The sequence below is a fragment of the Apium graveolens genome, chromosome 5 (assembly GCF_009905375.1).
Source record: "Apium graveolens cultivar Ventura chromosome 5, ASM990537v1, whole genome shotgun sequence".
NCBI classification, from domain to species: domain Eukaryota; kingdom Viridiplantae; phylum Streptophyta; class Magnoliopsida; order Apiales; family Apiaceae; genus Apium; species Apium graveolens.
The window spans coordinates 241,504,608-241,515,289 of record NC_133651.1 but is presented as its reverse complement, the minus strand read 5'-3'; the positions used below and the strand labels follow the sequence as shown (position 1 = coordinate 241,515,289).

Here is a 10,682-nt window from a genome sequence, read left to right as displayed (position 1 = left end):
TCCAAGTAAAACAGATTACAACATACGTTTAGGTTATACCCTAAAAAGTTTATATAACGTTTATAAAAAAGTCCAGAAAAATAAGTTCAAAACAGATAAACTCAGCGTAAAATATAAGATAACGCCCCCGAAGGCCCATCGTGGATCACGTTACGTTCCCGAAGGCCCGAAATTCAAGCTTTTGGAACATATACCGATTTAAGGTACATTAATATTATATAGTCATAAATATAAAACCAAAAATATATTTGTAATTCCGATCTAAAATGTATGGAGCTATTTTTAGCCGTTGAAGCAAAGCACATCTCAGTCCTGTGATCGAATCGTATTGATTTATGCGGTATATTGATTTAAGTGGAACCTGGGGATTATATCGAAGGCGGGAAAATCCAAATAGCTTAAAATATTTGTGCCTTTATCTCCCGCCATTTAAGTCCCCCATTATTTTTCACACACACAAGCACCAGAGAGAAGCTACACGCAGCGATGGCGAAAAGAGAGAGAGACAAATCGGACGGTCTAGAAATTATCTCAGTCGGTTCATTATACAACGGTCCTCTAGACAAGAAATACTGGAGCTCATCCAGGGTTCGATTCTCATCTCCCTCTCCCCTCTTCGGCATAAATATATAAATATCTCTCAGTATATTATTTGCGTTTATGTCACTAGATGATTCTAGAGTTTCGATTATTTCAATTCAATTTATGCTTTACTCAATTTGTATTTCGTGAGGATTTGTAGTTAATCTCTGCGAAATCAAATTTAATTAACCTAATTTGTTAATTCAAACTGCGTGTGTGTTAAATGAATGTGATTGAATTGTTGATCGTGATTAGTCGAGTAAGTGTGCAGTGCGGTTTACGTATTTGTTTCTCGAGATGATACTGTAATTTTTTTTATTAGGTCGCTTATAATGTAATTGTTTGATTTTATGGATTGATCTAATTGTGATTACATTTTTTTTGCTAATTAATTGTAATTACGTTTAAGTTGATAGGTCAAGTACATATGTCTATTGTTGAAATGTCTGTATGTGCTGAAAGTCTAACACGATAGCGATGAATTCAATTTGTGGAGATGGGCTGAAGTGATGCTTGAACTTTGAGTCACGGTGTTGAACAGCAGAAAACAACTCTAGAAATTTAGATTTCAAAGAATTATGCGATGGGAAATGTAATATTGCAAAATGACCATGTTCGATTTTTGTGTTATTTCTGGCACCAGTAGTGTTCAAGAAAAAAGGGCAAGATATCAAATCTCTTTTTTGTGTTTTCGTGATTTGAAGTCTGCAAGTGATTAGAGTTTTCGGTCAAAAGTTAATTTTCAACTAGATGTCTATTTATGTGTATATATATGGGACTGGTAAACAAGATGTGATTGTTGTCCTTCGAGGACTTTCCGAAGACTGTGGCTCCCTGACTTGCAAAATACTACTAGAGCAACATTTATGCGTGTCCATAGTAATTGCCTTGAGTATATGAAAAAGCACTTTACATTGATTCAGAACTCCATAAGTCAGTAAAGACGTTGATAGTTTAGTTTGTCTAAATGATTTGAGTGCTTAAGCGATTTGTGTTTGCTTCACCTCCTAATAGATTAACTTCTGATATTTTCAGGGTAAAGATAGGTATCCATATCCAGTTGGGTACCATGCTATGCGAACTCACAATGGCATCGCCTACACAATGCAAATTTGTGAAGGTCCTAAAGGTCCTTCATTTACGGTGTGTGCCTGGCCACGTACGATTAGAGCATGCAATACTTAATAGATCTTGTTGGCATTTATTTCTTGAAGTAAATCCATTTTATCGATATGCAGATTACATCCAGTGCTGGGCAGTCGTGCTCTGGGCACACCCCAGATATTGCATGGAAGAGCTGTCAAAAGACAAGCGCTGGTCTTATGAAACTGGGGAATGGCAAGAGATCCTCATGCAAGATAGATGGTGTTGAGGTAGAACCTTATTTCATCCAAGACAAAATCTTACAATTATATTACTGATCATACAGTAAGATATTTTCAATGCTATAATCTTTTATGTTACTTGGGACCTGTCTTTTATGGCTCATTTTGACCAGAAGAAGCACAGATATTTTATTTAATAAGCAGTTATTACTTATTACAGTAAAATATAAGATTATGAGCCCTTCCATGGAAAAATATGTTGTACTCTTCTATCTTGTCTTTGCACATCATCAAAGAAAGGGTTAAAATGAACTTATTGCAATGGAGTTGGCGACTTATTCCTAATCTTCATAATATATTGGCTTATAGTAAAAGCTTTAAAAACATTTAAGATCTAGAAGGACTTGCTTTGTTCCTAAGCATGTGAAATTCTAGACTTAATTTTCTAATTGGTTATGTGGAGCGCATCTGAGAAATTTGTTGAAAGCATTGCCCATTACATTTACTTACAAGACTTGTTCTAAAATTGATTGATGACCCTTCTGCAGATCCTTTACATAAAATTTCTAATGTGTAGCATTATTAAGGCATGATTTCCCGAACAATGTGTCGCCTAATAGGAAACAGTACAATTTGCTAAATAGTGCCATTCTTTCACATGTAATTTGCAGTTTTTTGGGTTCAAAAACCAATTTGTTCTCAGATTATTTCGAGAGTTGGTTGCCAATGTTAATAGAAAAGCGGCATCTTCCAGCAGCTGCGAAGAGGATTTGGAGACGAAGCATCAAACTCGCTGCACGGAACCATGCAGACAACCTGATCTGGTACAATACTTGGAAAAACCACAGGTCACAGGAAAAAGAAGCAGGAAATGTGGAGTCTCTGCTGTGAAATCAGTTAGTAGTGAAACCTTAGAGAAATCCCAACTTGAATATCGGACACATAGTACAGATGTTCCAGCTTCGGAGTTTAGGAGTCAAAAGAAGTACATCCGGAATCCGAAAAGTTCTACCTGCTCTTCCCCAATTGATAGTCACGGGGTATGTATTAAATCAGGAAGCATAGATGCATCAGTAACCTCAAAAACTATAGATGAGGAAAAAGAGTGTCTTCATTCAGTTTACTCTCCTGAACATTTCAACAAGGAAGTCTGCAACAAAGATGAGAGTGTGTTTATGTCTTCACATAACAGTGCTGCTATGAGAGACACCATGCTGAATGAGGAAGAACCTGTAAGAACTTACTCTATATTCCTATTTCTATCTTCCGTGATTGTAGTCAGCGTTCCTTGCCTTGCTTATCTATATGTAATCTCCCGTCAAATGATATTTGTAGTTTCACCAAACCAGAAGTTTGTTTTCTTTTGAAATTCAGATTTGGTTTGATAGAATTTGGTGTAAGTAGCTATAATAGCAATTATTTACAAGGAAACATTCTTAAATTTTAACAGTTTAATAGGAGTAAAGTTATGAGCACACCTTTATTAAATTCCTTAGACAAGGTGGAGAAAGGAGAGACATCATCTCGAAATACTTCTCTGACAATCAACAGTTTGCAGCTTTTTGCACCAGACTCTTTGGACATTGAATTAGGTAAACCAACATTTTTATGTGTTAGTTATTTTACATTTGTGAATTTTTGATAGAAAATAATTAAATATCCTTAACCCCATCATTTAGCTATTGACCTTATTTATGTAGATGGCACTCTGAACTCTAAAGGCATGAACGAGTTAACTGCTGCATGCTTAATTTCTTCTGACAATTCGAAAATTGAGTCACGTCTAGGAGAGGACGCTGTGACATCTACTGAACAAATTAGTTCTGAAAAGAGTGACGATTTAGTTGGGCAAGAAATAACCACGTCAATGATGACGGTTCTTCTTCCACGAGCGCTTCCTCTACTCAAAAAAGACACAAGAAAGAAAAAAACTACTGTAAACCCTTCAGGAATTTCTGTCTATGAGAAGAGATCTACATATAAAGGCAGCAAGACAAGCATCTTTGTGGATGTAACTTCTTCTGGTAACTCTAAACCTCAACCAGCACCCTACATAATTAATTTTGTTGCAATGTCCGGTGTGCTTTTACATCTTTAAAACTTATGTCCATCTCATTTATGTGCATTTTGAGTACTGAAGACGCTGATGGAGGAAAACGAAGGGAAGAAGCATATATGCCAAGTACGGATCCTGGTTTAATGGGACCACCTTCTGGAGATATAGGACCTATGGTTCTTGATAGTTATGACAACAATCACAGTGAGATGAATGTCGATAATCAGTGTTTAATCAATCCTCCTTCTGGAGATGTAGCACCTATGGTTCCTGATAGTTATGATAGCAATCAAACTGAGAGGGATGTTGATGATCAGTCAATAATAGTTTCAAGTGCTATCCAAGAAGATTTGATTACCTCTGGTCAAGACAACTCTACACCAAAAATTACGAAACTTCCTGGTAGTGTTGATGCGTTGCAGGATTCAACAGTTGGTGGCGTCACATTACACTTTTTACATACAGAACATCAGACCTTGAGTCAGAGGCTTCAATTCCATAGAAAGAAAAAGCTGTCAAAAGAGTCTGCATTTCCATATGAAGAAAATGCTGTTAAAACTTCCTGTAGTTCTATTGAAGGTAATTTATTGGGTCAGCCTAATCTTACAACATGGTTTCTAATTTATCATGATGACTTTTTCCTTTCAATTATCTACCATAAAAAATTTCTCACTTGTTCCCAGTGTCAGATCTGAATGACTTGGTAAACTATCATTGACTGATGTGCTGGCATTCTTGTCCACATAGATCATAATGAGTATAATCTTATACATAATTACCTATTCTATCCAACTAAGGGCTGATTCTTTATAATGCTTATTCTAATTTTCCTAGTTTAGTAATGCCATGGTGAAATCTATTGCTGTGTTCTGATCTTTCATGTTTCTTCAAAAAAAAGTGCTTTTACTTTACCCCCAACTAATTAGTTCAATGGTGATTGCATTTCAGAAACTATTTGTTCAACTGATGTGGAAACATATCCCAAAGAAAGTTTAGTTAAGGAGATCAATGCTGAAAAGGCACGAGATCATACTATTGAAAAATCTTTAAGTCAAATCCCAGATGTTGGTGATCTAGCAGAACAACAAGATATTCCTCTTTCAGAAAGTATAATTTGTAGAAGTTTTAATGACGCATGTAACACTGGTAGTATAGCTAAATTAGACAATGTTCAACAGAATATAAGTTACAACTTGAGTAAACAAGATTCAAAGTATGAAGAAAAGTTTGATGGACAACGTTCTACTAATCATCAAGAAAGAAGCATTATGGTAGCTGAAGCTCCATTAAGTCATATTTTTTCTGTTACATCACCAACACCAACTCAAAGTTTTTATGGGCCTGCTATCCATGAACAGAACTCTAAAAATTATGGTAACAAGAAGCCACCTCGAAACCAAGCCCTCCTGGAGCTAGATGTTCCTGGACCGTTGTTGCTGGACCAAGGGAAAATCTCTGGAAGCAAATTAGTTTCGAGCAATATAGAGGAAACTGGTTCCCATTTGACTGCTCAGACCAACACGAAGCATGACAGTGATCTCGTCAATAATTTTGTACTCATGGGTTGCTATGTTCACCCTAGGCCTATTTTATCAGTCTTGTTGAGCACAAACAACGATGCGATATGTATATGTGTGTTATGTGGTTCTTTTGTGGATGAACAGCAGACTCTGTATATGCATAAAACACCGACTCAAGGACAAAGTAAAGGGTGCCCCTCGTTGATTGGTCATGTACCAATTTTATTTCGAGTTACAGATGATGCCCTCCGCAGAGAAGTGAGTTCAGTGTTATATTGAGAATGGATCCAGTCATCTAGTGATTTTTATTATATACCAACTGACATGCTTCCTTTTTACAGGTTGCACTAAATGGATCTAGTATGCAACTCACTCCTGATGGTCAGAATCTTGTTCTGCTTGATTGCTTTAAAGCTCCTTATTGCAGGTTGATTCAGTTTGAATCATTTGTTCATTTTATACAAAAACTTGGCGGTAAATTAAGTTGATTTTTTTTCATGTTCTTAGGAAGGCAAATATTTCTTGTCCATGCCCAGAATGCATATCTGTTTCATCTAAGCAAAATGCAGTTAAAATTGTTCAAGTAAAACCTGGATATTTGTCAGTTGTGGCTACACTGAAAACAGCTGATACTATACACTGTATATTGGTATGTGAACCAAATTATCTTCTCGCTGCTGAACAGAGCAGAAGGTTGCACCTCTGGGTTATGAACTCATCTTGGAGGTATACATTTTTTAAAAATATTTTAGCCCATTGTTCCTCTAGCATTAGCTACACATTCTTATTTCTGATACTAGTCTCTTATTTTTGTAACAATTTTCCATTGCTTTTTTGTTGAAACATAACAAACTATTATTAAATAGCGCATATATAGTAATCTGGCTTGTTCATACTTTCCACTTAAATAAATTTTAAACCGAAGAGTTTCATTCTTTCCTAATGAAGTTCTTCTTGCTTTAAATTCTCATGTGCAGTGAATATATTACAGAAAGCTATTTGCCCACATCTGATTACATGGATCCATATGTAATGGAGTTAAAGAGAATACCAAAGTGTTCCAATTTTGTTCTTGGTCACAATGGGTTTGGAATATTTTGTTTATGGTATGCCGCCTCTCTGTGTTATATACGTATTTTATATGCCAGGGTAATATTTGATCATCTTCCCCTTCAATTTTTATTTATCTAGCCTCCACAAGTCACACCTGTCAGCAACTGGTTTAACATACAGAATATATCCAGAAGTTTTACATTTTAATCTTTGTGGGGATCAATGACAGGAAAATTGTTCTTACAGTTTCACGTTGCCATTATAATTATGGTTTGTTTGATTTCAGTTTTCAGCACTCACAGTGCATCAGCCTCCAATCCGAAACCATTGCTAATATTAAGTCTTGACAGTTTCTGTCCTAGTTGCATTCATTAGCAGTTTCTAGTATCTTATACATTGAAGTTTTGGCTTCAAACTCACTGCTGCATTAAATTTTAAATACAGAGTTGATATGTAAGACGTAAAAGTGGTATAACAGAATATCGTACCTGCATTTCGGAAGAACCACCCGGCATAACAAATTATCTTGGTTGCATTTCCAAAGAAACACACCAGTAGCGGTTAGTTGAGGATTCAGCACTAAATTACTCCCCAATGGATAATTTTGTGGTTTCAACTGATAGCTGATATGATTCACCCTCAACTGATTGTTCATTTTGGCATTGGTGCCAGAACTCCATAAAATTGGTGTTGGACTAACTTATGCCATCTTTTATTCCTTTAGTTTGTGGTATGTATTTTTTTGCCAATCCATAAATTTTTATCTGGTTTGTTCTACCTTTTAGGCCAGTGGCTGAGCCAGAAAAATCTAAGTTGTGGGGGCTAAAATAGAAGAAAAGTTTATAGCTAATATATCTTTTTAATGTTTTTGTTCTAGTGGGGGCTAAAAACAAATTTTCCCAAGTACTTATATGTAATTTGTTTTATAAATATTATGTACTTTTATAATTTGTTCTACCCTAGTGGGGGCCACTAGATCCTATGTAGCTCTGCCACTGCACTCGGAAATCATAATATTATCTCGTTCATCCCAATACAATTATTTTTCTAAAGCAGCATAATAGAAGTAGTTCCAAAATTCTTGTGGTATCTGATGCGAATCATTTCTAAAAATTTTCAGGGATATAGCCAAATGCATTCTGGTATCAAGGTTTTCTGCACCAAGCACCCCAGTATGTAGGTTTTCTCCAATTGGTTTGTTGATGTTGCGAAGGCAAGGCATTGTTGCAGGCCTAGATGAGGAGCAACCTAGTAATATTATAGACGCAAGTACCAATTTGTTCCTGGAAAATATCGATAACCATACATGTTCAGTAGAAGGCAAAGATGTGCTACTCCCCCTTCTCATCTCAAATAATGATCTGCCCGGACATCTATCAAGTGATTGTCAAATGAATACACTTGGGTGGAGACAAGCCCTGTTGGTCAATAATGAAATTCTTTTGGATGATATTCTGGATTCAAGGTGCCTTGATACTTGTTATTTTCGCATAGTTAGGCATTTTGTTTTATTGAGTGGTTCTCATTTCGTAAAAACTGTTTCCATCTTACAGGGTTGAGATTTCTTTGCATTACCCTTAAATTAATTTCTCCTGTTTTGCTATTAACAAATTAGTGGATCCTTGTTGCATGCAGTATAAATGTACAGACATTTTTGTGTAAACATGTTAGTCCGACTTTATCTTTCTTTCTATTCAGGGGTATAGTATATTTGAGTTATTGATATAAGTGTCATAGGGGAGAGTTTGCAGGATTATGTCAAGACTTTCACTCAATTTGTGAAAGAGTGCAATATCTCTTATATCCATAAATTATAATTGAGTATAATTTCAGTAATAAGCAAGGAGTACTAAAGTAGGGCCTAATAGATTGATGTTTTGTGAAGAAGAAATGAGTATACTCCAAAGCCAATATATATTGTAGCAATTCAGGATCAGAAACAGATTTTGGAATCAGACTGTATATTAGGCATGTAATCGCATTAGATATTTTGATCATAATAATCTCTGAGTTGCTTAACTGTCTTTGGTGCTTTACGTAAACTCTATGTACTTGTAAAACTAGAAATGCAGTTTTTTTCCTTCTTATTTTGAAGTTAAGGTATTTTCACGTTCTTGAAATAGGGTCTTGGTTAGGGCTGAGCATTCGGGAAAAAACGAATTATCATAAATCCTTGGACCGAACCGGACTGAAATTGTATCATGGACCTAACCGAACCGAAATAATTCGGTTCGGTCCGGTTTTGGACCAAACTGACCGAATTTTTTGAAAAAAATAAAATTGTATTAAAATTTTAAACCAAAAATTATAAAATCTAAAATATAATTATATTAAGGTGATATGTAGAGTTCTAAGAGTGTATAAATACAATTACAAATTAAAATTTATGATTATAATTTTTAAGATATATGTAAAATATATATAATATAAAATTATAGTATTTATGATTTGGTCTATTCGTCTATTTGGTCCGGACCGAAATATTTTTTACAAGAATCGGACTGGAGCGAATTTTATTTCGGTCTATTCGGACCGAATAGACCGAATTTCTGAAAAATCAGGACCGAACCGAACCGAATTAGCACGGTTCGGTTCGGTTTTGCTCAGCCCTAGTCTTAGTTGCTCATGGAAACTTAAATTTTAGTATATCCAGGGCTGTTGCAGTTGGCACGTTAGCTGGTCATGGAATTATTGGCACAAGTGACGGGCATGTGGATATTTGGGAATTTTCTACAGGTGCTATTCTGGGAAATCTGCAGCAGTTTGAAGGTATATATTCAAGTTAAACTCATTATCTTTTTTTCATGGTATATGCTTCCATATGGAACACGGATTCTAGATGTCTTGTCTGTTACTAGTTGATATTTAATTTGTTGATTTTATCACATTACATAGACAAAAGATATTTAAGCTTTGATGATTACGGAAGAAAAAACTTTTTACCAATCTTTTGGTTCAATGTCGGCTACATTTCTTCGCAAGAACTATATTCTAGTTGTGTCATACTTAATTTTTTGAAATGATATTGTAAATTATTTTCGATCACATCCTATAAGAGTATTGGTAGTACTATGAATATTAAGCAAAAGAGTAACTGAAATCAGTACAATAGCTTATGAGTTATGATCAGAGTACATTAACCCATAATTTTAAAAGGTATATTTTAGGGAAAACAAGTTTTATCACATAAAGTCACGATTGCCCTTTTCAGAGTGTTTGCTGATTTTCATTTTGTCATGGACAGCATGATAGCATGTCATCTCTAGTCTCTTCAGCAAATTAGTTGTCATTCAAAACCCAACATGTTGGTTATAACTTCTTCAAAGAGCTCTAATATTAGGGTGAATATCTGTCAGTGTTCTAAAAATCTCTTTTAAGTTTTAATCGATTTTTGATTTACATCCTGATCATATTTCGATATTATTGTACGGTGAATCACCTGTTTAAGTTTGATGAGTTTATAAAACCTAAAAATGGTTTGTGTTTTTCTTTGTGCTGAAATCAGGATCTGCTGTCTCGTGTATTGCAACTGATGATTCAAGAGCGGGTGCTTTTGCTGTAGCTGCTGATTGTTTGCTGCGAGTGTACTCGCACTCTTAACAATCTTTGACTGCTACAAGGATACAAGTAAATGAGAAACTTTACAAGGCATGGAACTCATTAGTTGTACAAGTACCAACCTATTGTTTTAAGCAAACATGCAAGTTCATGCCATGAATGCAACAAGTAGCTGAATCTAACATATGTATAGTTCAGTTTTGGTTGAAGTGACAGACTTTAATCAATAAGAATGTATAGTCGATGTTAATCTAGAAAGCAGCCTGATGATCTTGAAATGTACAATGAGACACCTCCAACAATATCTGTCTATCTCAATGTTCACACTGATTAGAAGTGACAAAATTTGAGCTGATTTTAAACATTGATTTACGTGACCTAGAACTACTGCTCTCTTATACGACTTATTATTAGCTTAATCCCAACTGTTCAGTGATTAATTGTACAAGTACTAATTTTGCTAAAAAGCTTGGAAATATGGCCTTACAATGTCTTGATAGAGAAAGTGCCGAGATCTGAGGGTGGTGTTGAGAATGTTGTGGATTGGGATGTCTTTAGTGCATGTGCGAGTTTATTTGCAACAGGGCA

General features: G+C 35.3%; 1 protein-coding gene across 3 annotated transcripts; it reads left to right on the top strand.

Moving 5' to 3' along the window:
* Positions 1 to 304: 304 nt before the first annotated feature.
* Positions 305 to 10,481, top strand: LOC141724995 (uncharacterized). 3 transcript variants are annotated; one of them, XM_074527337.1, is made up of 14 exons: positions 305 to 588; positions 1,618 to 1,725; positions 1,821 to 1,955; positions 2,579 to 3,139; positions 3,358 to 3,499; positions 3,608 to 3,931; positions 4,048 to 4,542; positions 4,912 to 5,741; positions 5,825 to 5,910; positions 5,991 to 6,209; positions 6,461 to 6,589; positions 7,657 to 8,001; positions 9,181 to 9,305; positions 10,042 to 10,481. In XM_074527337.1, exons 1-14 carry the CDS (start codon positions 487 to 489, stop codon positions 10,134 to 10,136), a joined length of 3,696 nt encoding a protein of 1,231 aa, XP_074383438.1. In that variant the 5' UTR covers positions 305 to 486; the 3' UTR covers positions 10,137 to 10,481. The 3 variants fall into 3 exon arrangements, with proteins under 3 accessions (XP_074383438.1, XP_074383439.1, XP_074383440.1); XM_074527338.1 differs by having other exon boundaries at positions 9,190 to 9,305; positions 10,042 to 10,479; XM_074527339.1 differs by lacking the exons at positions 7,657 to 8,001; positions 9,181 to 9,305; positions 10,042 to 10,481 and adding an exon at positions 6,981 to 7,115.
* Positions 10,482 to 10,682: the final 201 nt, after the last annotated feature.